Source organism: Chlorocebus sabaeus, chromosome 26 (assembly GCF_047675955.1).
Source record: "Chlorocebus sabaeus isolate Y175 chromosome 26, mChlSab1.0.hap1, whole genome shotgun sequence".
Classification (NCBI taxonomy): Eukaryota; Metazoa; Chordata; class Mammalia; order Primates; family Cercopithecidae; genus Chlorocebus; species Chlorocebus sabaeus.
The window spans coordinates 6,993,933-7,012,241 of record NC_132929.1 but is presented as its reverse complement, the minus strand read 5'-3'; the positions used below and the strand labels follow the sequence as shown (position 1 = coordinate 7,012,241).

Genomic DNA, 18,309 nt, shown 5'->3' with positions numbered 1-18,309 from the left:
AAATATGGGACACCCAGCTATATTTGGATTTCAGACATATCATGGATAAATTTTCAGTACAAGTATGTCCCAAATATTGCATGATTTATTGCATTTAATAAAAATGTTGTACTGAAACATTTTTCATTGTTCTTCTAAAATTCAAATTTAACTGGGTGTCTGGGTCTGTTTGGCTGCTATAACAAATTGCCTTAGGCTGGGTAATTTATAAACAGCAGAAATTTATTGCTCTCATTTCTAGAGTCTGGGAGGCCCAAGAACAAGGTGCCAGCAGATTTGGTGTCTGGTGAGGGTCCATCCTCTGCTTCATAGCTGGCACCTTCTTGCTGTGTCCTCACATGGCAGAAGCAGAGAACAAGTTCTCTGAGTCCTCCTTTTTTTTTTTTTTTTTTTTTGAGATGGAGTTTCAATCTTGTTGCCCAGGCTGGAGTGCAATGTGCAATCTTGGCTCACCGCAACCTCTGCCTCCTGGGTTCAAGTGATTCTCCTGCCTCACCTTCCGAAGTAGCTAGGATTACAGGTGTGCACCACCACACCTGGCTAATTTTGTATTTTTTTTAGTAAAGATGGGGTTTCAACATGTTGGTCAGGCTGGTCTTGAACCCCTGACCTCAAGTGATCCACCTGCCTCGGCTTCCCAGAGTGCTGGGATTACAGGCGTGAGCCACCATGCCCGGCCCTGAGTCCTCTTTTATAAGGACACTGGTCCCACTCATGAGGGATCCTTGCTCATGACCTAATCACCTTCTAACATTCCACCTCTTAACACTATTGCATTGGAAATTAGGTTTCCACGTGAATTTTAGGGGAATACAAACATTCAGACCATAGCACCAGGTATCTTTTATTTGCATTTGCTAAACCTGACAATCCTCTCCAAAGTTCCCTTCAGTCACTTGGCCACAGACTCACACAGAGGGCTCCAGGGCCCTGAGGGAGAGACAAGCCAGGCGGTTCTTGCTTGGACATGAGCAATAGCCTCACTCCCCTTTGACACGAGAAGCAAAACCAAGAACAGAGGCTGAGTGCCACACACTCTTTCACAGTATATCCGTGTATCCTATGACACCAAGCCAGACTCACTACTCCACCTCATGGTGAAAGATTGGCAGCTGGAACTCCCCAAGCTCTTAATATCTGTGCATGGAGGCCTCCAGAACTTCGAGATGCAGCCCAAGCTGAAACAAGTCTTTGGGAAAGGCCTGATCAAGGCTGCCATGACCACCGGGGCCTGGATCTTCACTGGGGGAGTCAGCACAGGTAAGAGCAGGCCCTTTCCCTCCCGATAGTCAATGTACCACCCAGAACTCATTGTGGTCCCCAAAGAGCTTCTTAATAACTAAGGACAACAAAACATATTGCATCCTGATCATATTTATGAGAAAAGTGAAGTCTTTATTCCATAGCTTGTGGTTTTTACTTTGGTATGGCTCTTTAAAACAAAAAAAAACAGCAAGTACAGTAATGATTGTCATAATGGTGAACATCTCTGGGTCGCCCATGACATGCAATGTTCCTTGAACTGAGTCCTATACAAGCATCATCTTCATTAGACCTTTTGACAATCCGTTTCCTGTTATAGGAAAGGAAACTGAGGCACAAAGACATTAAGGAATATACCAGGGAGTCTGGCTCTCAATTTTCACGGAAGGCAGCCAAGGAATGCCAAAAAGACTCCAGTTATTTCCGACTTTAGGCCTTAGACATCTGTAAAGGAAATCCCTGCACAGTTGCTTTGGTTTCTGTTTTTGTTTTCCCATTTCTAGAGCTAATGCAAGACTGCTAGTTATCATGAGCTCAGACTTTCAGTGTACTTTGTTTTAATGATAAAGATGAGTGTGTCTCACCCCTGATCTCTAGGGAATGTAGGGACTCAGGGCAAGTGTCCCTAAATTTCATGAATGATAGTATGCTGGGAAGTTGAAGAGCCTAAAATATGACTGATGGCTGCTCACAGGTGTCATCAGCCACGTAGGGGATGCCTTGAAAGACCACTCCTCCAAGTCCAGAGGCCGGGTTTGTGCTATAGGAATTGCTCCATGGGGCATCGTGGAGAATAAGGAAGACCTGGTTGGAAAGGATGTAAGTGTTTTCTCTGCAAATGTTGGCAATTGTTTAAAATTAATGATTGATTTTGAGGTAACTGTAGATTCAGCTGCAGTTGTAAGAATAACAAGAGAGCTCCCTTGCGGCCTTTCCCGTTTTTCCAGTGGTAACATCTTGCAAAACCATAATGCAAGATCACAACCCGGATACTGTCATTGATACAGTCAAGGTGCAGAATGTTTCCATCAACACGAGGATCCCTCCTGTTGCCCTTTCATATGTATATACCTCATTTCTTCCTACCCCCACCTCCTCTTTAACCCCTGGAAACCACTAATCTGCCCCCCCCCCCCACCCATTTCAAGAAGGTTCAGTAAATGGGATTATATAGTAATGTAACCTTTGGGGACTGGCTTTTTTTCACTCCACACAGTTCTCTGAACATGCGTCCAGGTTGCCATATGTATCGGTCTTCATTCCTTTTTGCTGCTGGATGGCACCCCATGGTATGGATGCACCAGTTTCTTTAACCATTTGTCTGTTGGGGAACAGTTTGGCTGTTACAAGTGAAATAGCCATAAACATTTCTGTGCAGGATTTGAGGTTAACATAGGTTTTATTTCTCTATGATAAATGCCAGGAGTGCAATTGCTAGGTTGTCATTATCTAAAACAATTAACTTTCTTTCTATTTTAATGTAACAATTGGCAAAAGTAAAACCTTCAACAGGCAGGGTAGAGAGGTAAGAACAGGTTTCGGTGCAGTCACTCCACACGTATGTATTGTGCTTGCTTCCCTTGTTGGTCTTAACATCCAAGTCCTGCAGGTCTGATTTGCGCTGTGCACTTTGTCAGGTAACAAGAGTGTACCAGACCATGTCCAACCCTCTAAGTAAGCTCTCTGTGCTCAACAACTCCCACACCCACTTCATCCTGGCTGACAATGGCACCCTGGGCAAGTATGGCGCTGAGGTGAAGCTGCGAAGGCTACTGGAAAAGCACATCTCCCTGCAGAAGATCAACACAAGTAAGTGCTGGCAAACGCATGCACTCCTCCTGGGCTGATGCCATCACAGAGGAAACAAGGCTGAGAAGGAGATTGCCCAAGGGTATTAGAAGATTAACCTTGCTTCTTGTTAGGTCAACAGAAAATGACTCACCTAGATGCCTTACCTTAGCCACCTACCAAATCACATCCACTGGGCTACGTCGGGATGCTTTGCCCCAGGTTCATGAGTTAGCACGAAACAACCCTCAGTGCTTGCCATGGTGATGGCCTTGCCCACCCTGTTGCCCAGTGGTTCTTGTTCCCTGTAATTAGTTGTTGTTTTTTAAATGTTTTAACAGGAAAACAATTTCTCAAAGATTTAGTATGATTCCTTCTATTTGCTGATAAGTATTATGTGATCATTAAATATCTCTGTAACTCTGGGCCTCTCATGTAGATTAAGATGGCTAGGTGGGGACATATCTGGAGAGGGCTGCAGGAGCCATCTGCTCCTGAAGGGGCATCATCCTTGCTGGTCCTGAGGGGGAGCTGTCACTGTCAGACGAAAGCTGAGGTCGAACTAGAGAGAAAGACACAAACCTCAACCAGATGAAACAATGATAACAACTGGTTAGAATTACAATAACTGGTATACTCTCTTGGAGCATGTTTATACTCTGGTAATTCTTAACGTCAATTGTTAAACGATCTGAAAGAGTAGTTTGTTTTTCCCATTACTGGCAAGATTTTTGTGGGAGACCATGTAGTCCTGGCGAATGGTCATTGGGAAGCATCATGTATGGGACTGTGATACTGCAGAGTGGGTAGAACGGGGATGGCCTACTAGGAAAAGCTGTAGATTTCCAAGAGTCAGATCTTGATGAATACATTGGTTGATGACTAAATTTTTTTTGTTCTCACATCTCTAATTTTTCTGGACTTGTAAGTTTTTACAACACCCCACTTCACTGGTCGTGTGACTTGTGGGCTTCCCTTTGTCATCCTTCGCCTAGGGCTCTGAGCAGGGCAGGGACAGCAAAGGGGTGCTCAGTTGTCACTTCCCACAGCACGGAGCTTCGAGGACTCCAGCCTAAGCCAAGAAGAACCTGTTCTACTCTGTTGCTCGAAAAGAAGGTGATTTGGCCACCATATTCCTAAAGATTGAGAATACTGAGCCTTGCTTGGGTTGGAAATCTCAAAGGCAGAGTCCAGGATATCTTAGTTCATTTTTCCAAATATCTCCTGGTCAGGGCTTGGCACAAAGCAGACCCTCAATGCATGTCTGCTGAAATGAACTTAACTGTAATTACTCTGGTGGACACAGCAGAGCCATTCAACATATGTAAGAGTCCCTGACTGTAGAAACGCCTCATGGAAGCAAATTAGAAACTCTGAAATGACTCATTTGAAATTCCCCAATCTTCTCATAACAAACGCTGGCAGATTTTATCTGAAGCCCTTCAGAGCTGAGACCAACGACACTTCCACTTGCCTTTAGTTAATGTTGATCAACGAATTCCCACCACAACTAATGGACAGCTGGTGAAACAGGCTCAGAGTGTGATCTGTCATGGCCAGTGTGGCATAAAATTGGGAAGTAGGCAAATGTGCCTCCACTCCCATTTCCTTCTCATTCCAGAATCCCAGCTTCCTGGAATCTTCCTGCCACCTCCTGCTTCCTAGAGCCATCCCTGCAGATTCTGCCACCAAAAGTTAGTCGGTGCCCACTGTGTTCTTGAAGAGTCCTGTTAACTGATAGAGACAGAGGGAGGACTCTGGGAATAGATCATTAACTGATGGGCTACTAGTGGTCCATGTGGCTGCATCCAAGATCAGCACTTTATTCCAGCCACTGAAGATGGAAACGTCAACAAGAATAGTGTACCGCATTCGTATGCTATAACATTTACAAAATTATTTGATAGCCAAACACATGTACTGATATTTTTACACCTGCAGTAGGTAAAGGAGGCACTGTGATTATTCACCTTTTACAAATGGCTGTCTAAGGCTCTTGGTGATTTGGTGAGATGTCATAAAGGAGGGGCCAGGAATTGAACTGCAATTTCCCTGGCTGGTCCAGATCGCCTTTCATCATTTCATTCTTCACGGACAGTCATCAGGGTGGAAATTTCAGACCATGGGCTAGGACAGCCAGGGAGGTATTTTTCCAGCAAAGAATATCTTCCAATATTTCTCAGTGGTCACCTTGAGGTAGCCCAAACATCGGGTAAGTGGGTTATTCAGGAGTTTAGCCATATGTGAGTCAGAAAGTTTCAGATTTTGAGGTCCTGGTTTTCCCAGTGAGGCCATCATATGTGCCAGAATGCAAGAATGAAAATCGGGCTGGACGCAGTGGCTCACACCTGTAATCCTAGCAATTTGGGAGGCTGAGGCAGGTGGATCACTTGAGCTCAGGTGTTTGAGACCAGCCTGGGCAACATGGTGAGACTTCATCTCTACCAAAAATACAAAAATTAGCCGGGTGTGGTGGCGCGTGCCTGTAGTCCCAGCTACTCAGGAGGCTGAGGTGGGAGGATTGACTGAGCTGGGAGAGGTTGAGGCTGCAGAGAGCCATGATCATGCCACTGCGCTCCAGCTTGGAGGACAGCATGAGATTCTGTCTCAAAACAAACAAACAAAAACAGAAAAAGAACAAAGAACAAAGAAAAGAAAAAGAAAATTGCTGTCATGTCCCTCAGTTCCTTCCGGCCAGACGGAGCATCCCCCGAGTCGTAATGTTTTTACTCTTCCCTATACTTCAGGAGTTAAAACGACCGTGCAGACAACGCAGGGCACAGGTGGTGCCAGCGAATGTGGTTTGTGTTACAGGACTGGGGCAGGGCGTGCCCCTCGTGGGCCTCGTGGTGGAGGGGGGCCCTAACGTGGTGTCCATCGTCTTGGAATACCTGCGAGAAGAGCCTCCTGTCCCCGTGGTGATCTGTGACGGCAGCGGACGCGCCTCGGACATCCTGTCCTTTGCGCACAAGTACTGTGAAGAAGGCGGGTAGGATTTCTGACGCGCGAGGAAGGGCGGGTTCGTAACTGCCTCTTTGTTGGGCCAAGGAGCGAATCTAAAGTGGTCTGCGTAGACATTCCAAACGTGTTTAAATCAGGAAGATTTGCTAGATCTCCTCTCCCATTTCCTGAGGTCAGCTTCCAGGGGAACCGTCAGAGGCAGGGTGTTCCTGATGGAATTCTGTCTCCCTCATTTCCAACTTCATTTTCCCTTAGAAAGTTTGCAACAAAGCTGGAATTTAAGACAAGTGAGAATACGGTGTTTCACTATGGTCCCTTTTTGTCTCCTGTGTCAGGATATCCTCCCACAGCAAAGTCTCAAATCAAAGACAGAGAGATGTCTGACTCATTCATATAGAGATGTAACTTGCCTTGTTTTGTTCTCTTGCATTTTCTTTGAACAGAATAATAAATGAGTCCCTCAGGGAGCAACTTCTAGTTACCATTCAGAAAACATTTAATTACAATAAGGCACAATCACATCAGCTGTTGGCAATTATAATGGAGTGCATGAAGAAGAAAGAACTCGTAAGTGTCTTGAATTTATTTCCAAACAAGCTCCGTGGAGAGAATTATGTTTCCTTTTCTAATTCTGCCCTTGTGTGCATGACAGGCTTATTCATATTTTAGTCCGGCCTTTTCCGAGGGACAGTACAAATGCATACCAAATTGGCGGCTGTGTCCACATGACAGAAGCTAAACAAGCCCATACGGGGGAGGGCCCCTGGTGCTTTCGAACCTTAGCAAGTGGGGCGTGACATCACACAACATCCTTCGAGGCTCATAAGATTACTCAGATTCATAGTCTTTAGGAAAAGGGCCACATACCACCCTGTCAGGCATGTTTGCAAAGTTGTGTTATTTTATTTCCCATTCCTTCCCTCTTCCGTTGCATTTACAAAGAATAGGCCCTCTTGTCGTGCACATAAGAGGGACTCTTCAAAATTCTAAGCCACACATTTCCTACAAATATCTCCTGTCTGAATAGTGCATCTCCGATGGCGACTGAGAGTTTGGAGCGTAGCTCCCTCCTCTCAAGGGTGCCAGAACGGATGGGGAAAATAATAAAATCAGTATGCAGGCAGGCACCCTAGAGCAATGCTGCAACTTCCGGAAGTCAGCCGGGCATGGTGGCTCACACCTGTAATCCCAGCACTTTGGGAGGCTGAGGCAGGCAGATCTCCTGAGGTCAGGAGTTTGAGATCAGCCTGGCCAACATGGCGAAACCCCATCTCTACTAAAAATACCAAGAAAATTAGCCAGGCATGGTGGCGTGCACCTGTAATCCCAGCTACTTGGGAGGCTGAGGTAGGAGAATCGCTTGAACCCGGGAGGTGGAGTTTGCAGTGACCCAAGATTGCGCCATTGCACTCCAGCCTGGGCAACAAGAGCGAAACTCCATCTAAAGAAAGGAAAGGAAAAGAGAGGAGAGGGGAGGGGAGGGGAGGGGAGGGGAGGGGAGGGGAGGGGAGGGGAGGAGAAAAGAAAAGAAATCAACAGCACTTGCTTTGAAACTGTTTAGTGTCAGGATCATTTTATTATGCGTCAGTCTCTGTGGTCATTTTGTAACAACACCCCATGTCTCCCTCTTGTTTTCAACTTGGCTTTAACTCGGTCATTTCACATTTTCAGGTCACTGTGTTCAGAATGGGTTCTGAGGGCCAGCAGGACATCGAGATGGCAATTTTAACTGCCCTGCTGAAAGGTGAGCTCTCGGGAAATGGTGACTCCTGTCCCTTTGATGTTGGCCTGGCTGGCAATCCTTCCCTTCCGGCCTCCCGTGGATTATGTCTGCTGGTGCTAGACCCTGAGCCAGCCAGGCCGCTTGAGCGGTCTCAGCGTGAAGCCACGGCAGAATGACGAGGCTGGCTACAGGTTTCTGTGGGGCGGAGGTCTGTGGGTGCTCCTGGACCCATCATGGGCCGAGGTCAGAACTGTTTCTATTTGTAACTGGTTCACTGAGGGCTTCAGCTCCTAGAGTGTAAACATGAGATGGATTCCTTTGCAATCACTGCATTCCACAGTGTTCTGTCCAATTTCCCCGTCTCGGCTCTAATGACAGGCTTCAGGCCGGCATTCATGGCCGGGGGGTCTGCTCTGCAATGCACACTTCCTCCCTGCCTCTCGGTTATCCCGGTGCCATGAGGGGGCAGGGAGGACAGAGAGAGAGAAGGGGTCACTATCAGGCTGGCTGCCTGGCAGTCCCAGGGTTCCAGCCTTCCTGGAGATCATCTCCAGGGGCCTGGAGTCACTAGGTTCCTCTTCTGTCCCTCCCAAGGAGACCATGCACAGCTGGCATGGGAAGAGGCTGCCTCCACCTTCCTCCCGGGAAGCTCTTTCAGCTTGGTGCCTTTGTGGTCTATTCAGGGCGAGAGCAAAGACAGCAATGCTTAGTTCTAGGCCAGCAGCCCAGGGGAAGCCTGTGCTCACCACCCAGCACCTGCCAAACCCTGGCAGTCCAGGCGAGGAGTGAAAAATCATTCCGGTTTCTTGCCTTTCCAGGAACAAATGCATCTGCTCCAGATCAGCTGAGCTTGGCACTAGCTTGGAATCGCGTGGACATAGCACGAAGCCAGATCTTTGTCTTCGGGCCCCACTGGCCGGTGAAACTGTTTTTTTCCATTCATATCATTGATCATGACTTTGTACAAGTGACACATGAGTATGTTTTCCCTTGTGACATGGAACTCAGGAAATGATGTGGGGTTTCTGATGATAGGATATGTAATCTATTAGGATCATTAGAAGATGTTACTGTTTAACTTTAAAGAACCAACAAGAAGTAAGAGCTACTGGCACCAATTCCACATTCAAACCAGTACTCTTGAAGAAATTAATCACCAAATATTTTATCGTTGCTGGTGAAAGTGGGGTTTTACCTTCTTAAAGAAAAAGAAGAAGAAATAAAATAGCTTATTAAAATTAAACGCGATGCTTCCATCCAGGGCAATGATTTTTCAAACTATGTTCCATGAAACCCTGGAGGCCTAGAACTCTGTGTGTGGGTGTATGTGTGCGTGTGTATGTGTGCATGTGTATAGGGTGTCTGTGTGCATGTGATATGTGGTGTGCCTGTATGTGGTATGATTATGTGTAGGTGAGTAATGTGTGTGGGCATGCGTGGTATAGTGTGTATGTGTGCATGTGGGTGTCATTGGGAGGTTTTGTGTGTGTGTGATATGGGATGAGCAGTATGTGTGAGGTGTTGAGGAGTACTAATGTGTGTGCGTGACATAGGGATGAGCATGTGTGTGTGAACACACGTAAGTCTGCATGATAAAGGACTCCAGGCCTACTCCTCCTTCAGTCAAAGCAGCTTCTTTGATCCATTTTATAAGTTAGGAGTCAGGATAAATTTGTGTTTGCAAAAAGGGCTCTGCTGCTTATGAAAGGTAGTAGGAATATCTAGAGGATTTATGTTGTTTTTAAAAATCACATTTCTTGGCCAGGCACGGTGGCTCACACCTGTAATTCCAGCACTTTGGGAGGCCAATTCAGGAGGATTGCTTGAGGCCAAGAGTTCAAGTCCAACCTGGTCAACATAGTGAGACCCCATCTCTACAAAAAATAAAAAAAATAGACAGGCATGGGAGTTCATGCCTATACTCCCAGCTACTTTGGAGGCTGAGGCAGGAGGATTGCTTGAGCCTAGGAATTTGAGGTTACAGTGAGCTGTAACTGCACAACTGCACTGCAGCCTGGGTGAGAGAGTAAGATCCCATCTCGAAAACATAAAAAAAAAATGCAAAACCACTTCTCAAAACATCCCTGGCATATTGCTGCATAAATGCATTTTATTTAACTGCCTCTGTGTTTAGGTCTCCTGAAATTTGCCTCCACACATTGCCATAACATATTTTACCACTCTTTATTGATTGATCACATGTAGATGGATCCATCAGTTCTCCACTTGGTAATAGAAGGAAGTGGATTGCTCATTCCGCTTCCACTGCCCCTGTTCCTCCTGGATTTGATAGTTGCCTGTTTAATTCTACTTTTTTTTGAAATGGAGTCTTACTCTGTTGCCCAGGCTAGAGTGTTTTTGTTCCTTAACAATTTTATTTTCTTATTAGCCTATTTTCATCTCACGGATGCAGTATGTAAGGATATGAATTAGATTTTTTGAAGTTCTCTTCTGTTCCCTAGATTATCTCTATTTTCTCCCTGGTCAGCTGTTCTTTTTGTTCATTTTGGGTTTTTCTGTTATGCTGTTGATTTTCTCAAATGCTCTAGATCCTTGGCTGTTCATCACTCTACAGAATGAGGGATAGAACTGCTTAATTAGTATGGAAACCCATTTTGCCAAGAGGTTTTTCTCCTCCCTGGGAGGACTGCCCAGGAATTCCCTGCTTAGGAAGGGGAGTATCACCTGAACCTCCCTGCTTTGCTGAGTGCAGACTGGAGAGGGCCGATGGGCTCTGGGCCTCCCTGTTCTTTAGCAGACATCCTCCCAGTGTTTCCTAGGAGTGAAGCCCAGGAATGCAGTTGCTTGCTCTGTACCCACCACAGTGGCAGCCTGGAGTCTAGGAGGGGATGAGTGGCCTCCTGCTCTGTAGGCCATCTTCCAGTCACCATGCCTTCTGCCCACCACCTGCCTTCTTCTTTGTATCTTGGAAAATCTGGTTTCACCTCAATGGCAACCTCCACATTGCACATTTTGGGCTTTGGCTTCCTCTTCATACTTTTAACTGGTCCTTCAACGCTTCCAGAAATTTGTTAAAAGCTCTCTGGCCCGCCTCTTCTCCCTGAAATAGATTTTTCTTTTTTATAGCCCTCTGCTGTCATTTAAATAGTTTTTGGGGAGGGAGGGAAGACAGAAACACGGGCTCAGGCTGCAACCTGGAGCCAAAAGTCCTTCTCTGTCTCCCTACAGTGGGATATAAGGTCTCTGAAGTCTTCTTTTAATAGTTGAAGCACTCAAGAAACTATGTGCCTGTGAATCTATAGTCTATCTAAAATTCTTCATATAGTAGAAAACTTGTGTTGGGAGGACATGAGAATTCCAACACAGTGGCCAGGTGTGGTGGCTCATGCCTGTAATCCTAGCACTTTGGGAGGCCGAGGCCAGCGGATCATGAGGTCAGATCAAGACCATCCTGGCTAACACAGTGAAACCCCATCTCTACTAAAAATACAAAAAATTAGCCGGGCGTGGTGGCGGGCACCTGTAGTCCCAGCTACTTGGGAGGCTGAGGCAGGAGAATGGCGTGAACCCAGGAGGCGGAGCTTGCAGTGAGCCAAGATCGCACCACTGCACTCTAGCCTGGGGGACAGAGTGAGACTCCATCTCAAATTCCAACACAGTAAATCAATCTTAGGTCTGATTTGCTATATATTACTAGTCAAAATTCTTCTATCTATATTTTCTATTATTGCATGTAAAAAATAAAAGCCATGTGAGAATATAATGGTGGTTATCAGAAGCGAAGATGTGAGGGATTGGGAGATTTTGGTTAAAAAGTACAAAGTTTCAGTTAAGAAGAATAAATTCTGGAGACCTATTCTACAACATAGTGACTATAATTAATGATAACGTACAGTGCACTTGAAAATTGCTAAAAGAGTAGATTTTAAATGTTCTCATAACAAAAATGATAAGTATGTGAGGTGATGGATATGTTAATTAGCTTGATTTCATCGTTCCACAATGTATACATATATTTAAGCATCATGTATACCATAGATACAATTTGTCATTTGTTAATTAAAACAATTAATTAAAATAAAAGCTTTGCCAAAAAAAATTTATTCTTAAAACATACTTTTAAACATAACAAAGAGGCCAGGCGTGGTGGCTCACTCCAGTAATCCCAGCACTTTGGAAGACTGAGGTGGGTGGATTACCTGAGGTCAGGAGTTCGAGACAAGCCTGGCCAACATGGTGAAACCCCATCTCTACTAAAAATACAAAAAAGGATGTGATGCTGCAGGCCTGTAATCCCAGCTACTCGGGAGGCTGAGGCAGGAGAATTGCTTGAACCTGGGAGCCGGAGGTTGCAGTGAGCTGAGATCGTGCCTCTGCCCTCAGCCTGGGTGACAAAGCAAAACTCCATCTCAAAAAACAAACAAATAAATAAACAAACAAAAAACATAATGAAGAGAGAGAAAAGGAGAGATGTTTGATATATACAAGGAACAAAAGGCACTTTATTTATTTACATTGAATCATAAAAACTTTGGACTAACAATTTTTGAAGGAAAATCCTTAGCAACATTCATCTCAAGAGCTTTTTTATCTTGCAAAATTGATACTCTATGCCCGTCAAACAATAATTCCCCATCTTGCCCTCCCCTATGACTACTGGCAGCCACCATTCTGCTTTCTGTTGTCATGAATATGACTACTGTCAGTACCTCCTATAAGTGGAATCATATAGTATTTGTCCTTTTGTGACTGGCTTGGTTCACTCAGAACAATGTCTCAAAGTTCATCTGTGTCGTGGCATGTGTCCGAATTTCCCTCCTTTTAAGGCTGAATAATATTCCATTGTATGGATAGACCACATTTTGCTTATCCAAGCATCCATCAGTGGACACTTGGGTTGCTCCCATGTTTTAGAATAATGCTGCTGTGTATGTAGGTGTACAAATTCTTCTTCGAGACTTGCTTTCAGTTCTTTCGGGTATATGTCAAGAAGTGAAATCATTGGGTCACCCAGTAATTCTATTTTTAATTTTTTGAGGAATCACCGAACTCCTCCCGTAGCAGCTGCACTATTTTACATTTCTACCCACGGTGCACAGGGTTCTACTTGGTCCACATTTTCACAAACGTTTGTCATTTTCTGTTGTCTAGATAATAGCCATCTTGGCTGGGCACGGTGGCTCATACCTGTAATCCCAGTACTTTGGGAGGCTGAGGCAGGTGGATCACCTGAGGTCAGGAGTTGGAGACCAGCCTGGCCAACACGGCGAAACCCCTTCTCTACTAAAAATACAAAAAAAGAAAAATTAGCCAGGAGTGGTGGTGCACACCTGTAGTCCCAGCTACTCAGGAGGCTGAGGCAGGAGAATCACTTGAACCCAGAAGGCAGACGTTGCAGTGAGCCAAGATTGCGCCACTGCACTCCAGCCTGGGCAACAAGAGACAGACTCTGTCTCAAAAAAAAAAAAAGAAAAATATAATAGCCATCTTAATGGGTGGGAGGTAGTATCTCAGATGGTTTTGATTTGTATTTCCCTAATGGTTAGTGATATTGGGCACTTTTGTGTGTTTATTGCCCATTTGTGCATCTTCTTTGCAGAAATGTCTATTCAAGTCTCTTGCCTATTTTTGAATCAGGGTGAGTTTTCTTGTTGTTGAATTTTAGGAGTTCTGTATATTTTCTGGATATGAACCCCTTATCATATATATGATGTGCAAATATATTGTCCTATTCTGTGGCTGCCTTTCCTCTTTTAATGGTATCTTCTGCTGCATAAAACTTTTAAATGTTCATGAAGTCTATCAGATTTGTTATTAATAATTTTTCCATTTGTGCCTGTACCTTTGGTGTCATATTCAAGAACTGAATGCCCAAATCCAATATAGTGATACTTTTGCCCTATGTTTTCTTCTAAGCATTTTAATTTAATTAATTATTTTTTGAAACTGAGTTTCACTCTTGTCACTCAGGCTGGAGTGCAATGGCACAATCTCACCCACTGCAACCTCTGCCTCCCAGGTTCAAACAATTCTCCTGTCTCAGCCTCCCAAGTAGCTGGGATTACAGGCACCCGCCACCACATCCAGCTAATTGTTCGATTTTTGGTAGACAGGGTTTCGCCATGTTGGCCAGGCTGGTCTCAAATTTCTGGCCTCAGGTGATCTATCCCCCTCAGCCTGCCAAAGCGCTGGGATTACAGACATGAACTACCATGTCCAGCCACATTTTATATTAGTAGTTTTCGATTTTAGGTTCAGGTCTTTCATCCATTTTGAGTTAATATTTGTATATGGTGTAAGGTAAGGGTCCAGCTCCAGTCTTTCGCATGTGGATATCCAGTTTTCCCAGCACCATTTGTTGGATGTGGTGTCACTCTGTCACTCAGGGCCATAATGGTTTTATCGGCGTGAGGAGTCAGCCCAGACACTTTTTCATCCGTATTTGTATGTTGACCAGGAACTATATAAACGCACACCTCCCCCGACATAACCTCTGCCTCAGCCCTACTTAAGGGTTTTAAGCAGGAGAGTTACTTGGTTCCATTTTTACATTTAAAGGTCACTGTGGACTTACTGTGGAAAATGCATTGGGTGGGTGCCATGGCAAGTGTGCAGAGTCCTGTTAATAGGCCTTTGAAATAATTCAGGCGAAAGAGGGTGCCTTGGACTAGAGCAGAGGCAGAGAAGAAGGCAAGAATCAGATAGAATTAAGCAAAATTTAGCATTAAACATGGCTGCACACAGGGGTGGATGAATCATTGAGGGCACTGGAGGGACTGAGATGTCACAATGCTCCCCTGTTGTCTGGTTTGCACAACTGGCACGCTGTGGTGCCATTTCCCTGAGATAAGGGACCCTAGAAGAGGAGCGAGTTGTAGGGGAGGTCCTGAGTGTGGTTTGGGACATAAGGAGTTGGATGTCTTTGAGACATGCAAGCAGGACGCTGAGCAGGCAACAGGAGCTCTGGGGAGAGAGGTGGACCGCAGCCAGAAAGGAGAAGTTGTGTACCAATCAGCGGTGACTGGTGGTGTGTGCATCAATGAGATCATCAAGGAAGAGAGCAGAGTGGAAAGGAAGGAGGCTGAGGACAGAGCCCAAAGGAACCTTGACATTTAAAGCTGCACTGAGAAGCAGTGGCCAGACAGAGAAGAGGAAAACTGGGAGCTTGTGATGCCCAAGAAGCCAAGGGAAGAGACTCTAGGAGGAAGCAGGCAGTGGAGTCAGATGTGCTGAGAACCCAGCATGAAATGCCCATGAGGCAGGTACCAGCACAGTTCTCAGCAACCAAACCCAGAGCCCAGGACAGACAGGGAAGAAGCAGCAGGGTATGTGCACGAGAGATGGGAAGAGAGGAAATGGAGGCTCCTCAGGTAGGCAACCCACCAGGAGCATTTGGTGGGAGGAGCGGGTAGTTCTGGCAAGAGAGGACGCCAGCTGGAGGGTCCGGTTGTTTAGGTGCTGGCTCCGTGTCTGCACCAGGACACACTCCCACGTTCTCCACCCTACCAGGAGATAAGGCCACAGGGCCAGGCCTACTTCTGCCCTCCCTCCTGTTCTCTGGAGTAGAGCACACACTCCCCTTGATGAATGAGTCTGTCACCACATTGCATGCATTTCAGTGACATGCGGAGAGCTGCTGTACCCACCGATAAGCTCCAGTTAATGTTTATATCCAGGCAGGCATCCTCAGTTCTGTCCATGGTCTCATACCCCCTTCACAATCACTTTTTCACATCATTAAATGACTGTGAACACATCTCTTTGGTGCCTTTGAACTCTCAGCACCCTTTCCTTCATGCAGAAGCACACGTCGATCAAAATGTCAGCCGCTTTAAGTATGCAAAGCTGCTGCATCAAGTCAGGTGTGTGTTTGTGCACATGAGTAACAGTGGTTCACAATATCAGAGCCTTCTTCAGACAGCCAGGCCTGTGACGACTGAGTATGTAGGTGTGTGGGATGGAGTCCGTGTGCACGTGTACATATGTGTGGGCGTATGTGTGCCCTGTGTGGGTGTGTACATGTACATTGTATGCATATGAGCATGTGTGGTGTACATATGAGTATTGTATGCATATGAGCATATGTGTGTATTTGTACACATACAGAGGTGGGAGGGTCAATGAGCTGGTCTGGGGACAAGAGAGAGCCTTAATACCTTTTCCCAACTCTGATTGCTGTGGACTGCAGCCCCTGGGAAGCCTGGCACCCCCGACGGACAGCAAAGCCACAGAGAAGGAGAAGAAGCCAGCCACGGCCACCACCAAGGGAGGAAGAGGAAAAGGGAAAGGCAAGAAGAAAGGGAAAGTGAAAGAGGAAGCGGAGGAAGAAACTGATCCCCGGAAGATAGAGCTGCTGAACTGGGTATGTGGAAGGTCACAGAGATCACGAGCTTGGCCTCACACTTCCCCAGGGGAAGCGATGGTTCTTGCCCTTGCTTCAGCCCCACCCAAGGCCCTGATCACGGGAGGGATGGGTAAAAGCTTGACTGGGTAGTGTCAGCATTTCAAACTACAACAGCACATTCACTGAGATGATCCTGTCAATTGTCCAAAACACCAAACGTTCCTGCTTTGGGGAGAATGATGCCACCCAGAGAGGGGCCCTGAGTCACCCTGCTCACCAGTGGTTCTCTGCCTGGCAGACATGTCAATGCTTGATGCATAATATACAGCAAACAAATCAGTTATCATCAAATAAATGCAATTCATGCAAAAAGCCCTTTTTTGACAGAGACCATGATTGAGTGTGTGGGGTAACAGCAGTTTGGGTGGGGAGGCTGGAGTCACACATTGCACCGCAGTTCTTTGTCTTGCTGCCACCAGGACACAGGCGAGACAGGGGACCAGACCTCTGTGGTGACGTGTGCCTGCCCTCGTCACAGCCACTCACCCGCATGGCACCCTGGTCATGCTGCCTGCCCACGTAGCTCCCCCTGGCAGAACTTCTCAGTTAAGGAAACAAATGGTGGAGACTGGGCAGGCCGATGCCGGGAGGGCTGAGATTTTGAATCCTCTTCAATTTATTTTTAGAAGGAAAAAATAATTTACAAACATGGATGGAACATGTAGAGGCCAAACTGAGAAGAAAGGAGAGGGGAGATGGGGAGCATTTACCCAAGATAAAGAGCAAAGAATACCATGTTGGAGTGCTCTGGGATCTGGGGTTCAGAATACCCCTTCCTTTGTGCTTCCAGTCGCCCCTCTCCCCAGTGTCTCTGAGAGGCCACTCACGGGCTCCCGGCCCTTGGTCCCTGCAGGTGAATGCTTTGGAGCAAGCAATGCTGGATGCTTTAGTCTTAGATCGTGTCGACTTTGTGAAGCTCCTGATTGAAAACGGAGTGAACATGCAACACTTTCTGACCATTCCGAGGCTGGAGGAGCTGTATAACACAGTGAGTGCTCTAGAAAAAGGGAGGGAAGGAGGAGGCAGTCACCCGAATGTGTTTGTCACTGGTGCATGTTGTGCATAAATGTGCTCATCTGACCTCCTTCATCTGGGAGGTCCATATTTAATGCCAGGCGGCTACTTCTCACCTGCTGCTGGCCACAGCCTGTGTTCACATTCTCACCACCTCCTGCCATGCCTCGACAGTCACTCCTTTCTCGGGCAGTATTAACTCTTGTCCCGCATTTGAGGCTGGTGTCTGAGTACTTGTGGCTACAAAGAGGGAATCTAGCTCCCCAAGCCATTAGCAGAGTGAAATGTCACCAAGGGTGCGAAGTCAATTGTTCCTTGGGACCCTCGCATTTGATGAGGTTTTGGGGGCAAAACATAGAGCTAAGTTTCACACCCAGGAGCTCTGCTGGAAGGGTTTGAATGAAATTCCCTTGGCTTATATTATTACAATATCAGTTTTGAGAATTTATATTTGCTTCCCTATTGTAAGATTTTAAGTGGCAGAAATGGTCCTCAGCAGCTGCTTGCTAAACCTTGGCAATTTTCTTTTTTTTTTTGTTCTGAGACAGGGTCTCTCTTGTTGCCCAGGCTGGGGTGCAGTGACATGATCTCAGCTCACTGCAGCCTCAACCTCCTAGGCTCAAGCCATCCTCCCACCCCAGCCTCCTGAGTATCTGAGACTACAGGTGCACACTACCACACCCAGCTAATTTTTGTAATTTTTGTAGAGACAGGGTTTTGACATGTTGCCCAGGTTGGTCTCAAACTCCCAGCCTCGAGTGATCCACCTCCCTCAGCCTCCCAAAGTGCTGGGATAATAGGTGTGAGTCACTGATCCTGGCCAACTTGGTGAATTATTAACACTATGTTGTGTACCTTAAGATACTCTTTAAAAAAATGAAACGGAAAATATTTCACAACTTTTGAAATGTGTTGGATACTTTTTAACCATGACCAGTTCTGTTTTGTAAAAGAAAAAGGCTGGTGTGGGTTACACTCCAGCTCTCATACTTCATTAATTATATAGAGTAGGGCAGGATTTTACTCGAAGAGTTCAAGAAAAAAGATATTTATTTATTTATTTATTTATTTATTTATTCTTAGACGAGGTCTCACTCTATCACCTAGGCTGGAGTATAGTGGTGCAATCTTAGTTCACTGCAACCTCTGCCTCCTGGGTTCAAGTGATCCTCCCACCTCAGCCTCCTTAGTAGCT

The 18,309-nt window shown here is 45.9% G+C and overlaps 1 protein-coding gene across 1 annotated transcript in view; it reads left to right on the top strand.

Annotated features, from left to right (window-relative positions):
• Positions 1–18,309, top strand: part of TRPM1 (transient receptor potential cation channel subfamily M member 1) — a gene marked incomplete at its 5' end in the record, with an annotated part of 74,411 nt that overhangs the window by 7,920 nt on the left and 48,182 nt on the right. Inside the window, 9 exons of the mRNA XM_073011945.1 lie at positions 1,047–1,260; positions 1,958–2,163; positions 2,811–3,072; positions 5,866–6,040; positions 6,456–6,579; positions 7,684–7,756; positions 8,554–8,654; positions 15,885–16,058; positions 16,954–17,088. Of these exons, the coding sequence (XP_072868046.1) occupies positions 1,047–1,260; positions 1,958–2,163; positions 2,811–3,072; positions 5,866–6,040; positions 6,456–6,579; positions 7,684–7,756; positions 8,554–8,654; positions 15,885–16,058; positions 16,954–17,088 (1,464 nt within the window). The remainder of the gene's footprint in view (positions 1–1,046; positions 1,261–1,957; positions 2,164–2,810; positions 3,073–5,865; positions 6,041–6,455; positions 6,580–7,683; positions 7,757–8,553; positions 8,655–15,884; positions 16,059–16,953; positions 17,089–18,309) is intronic.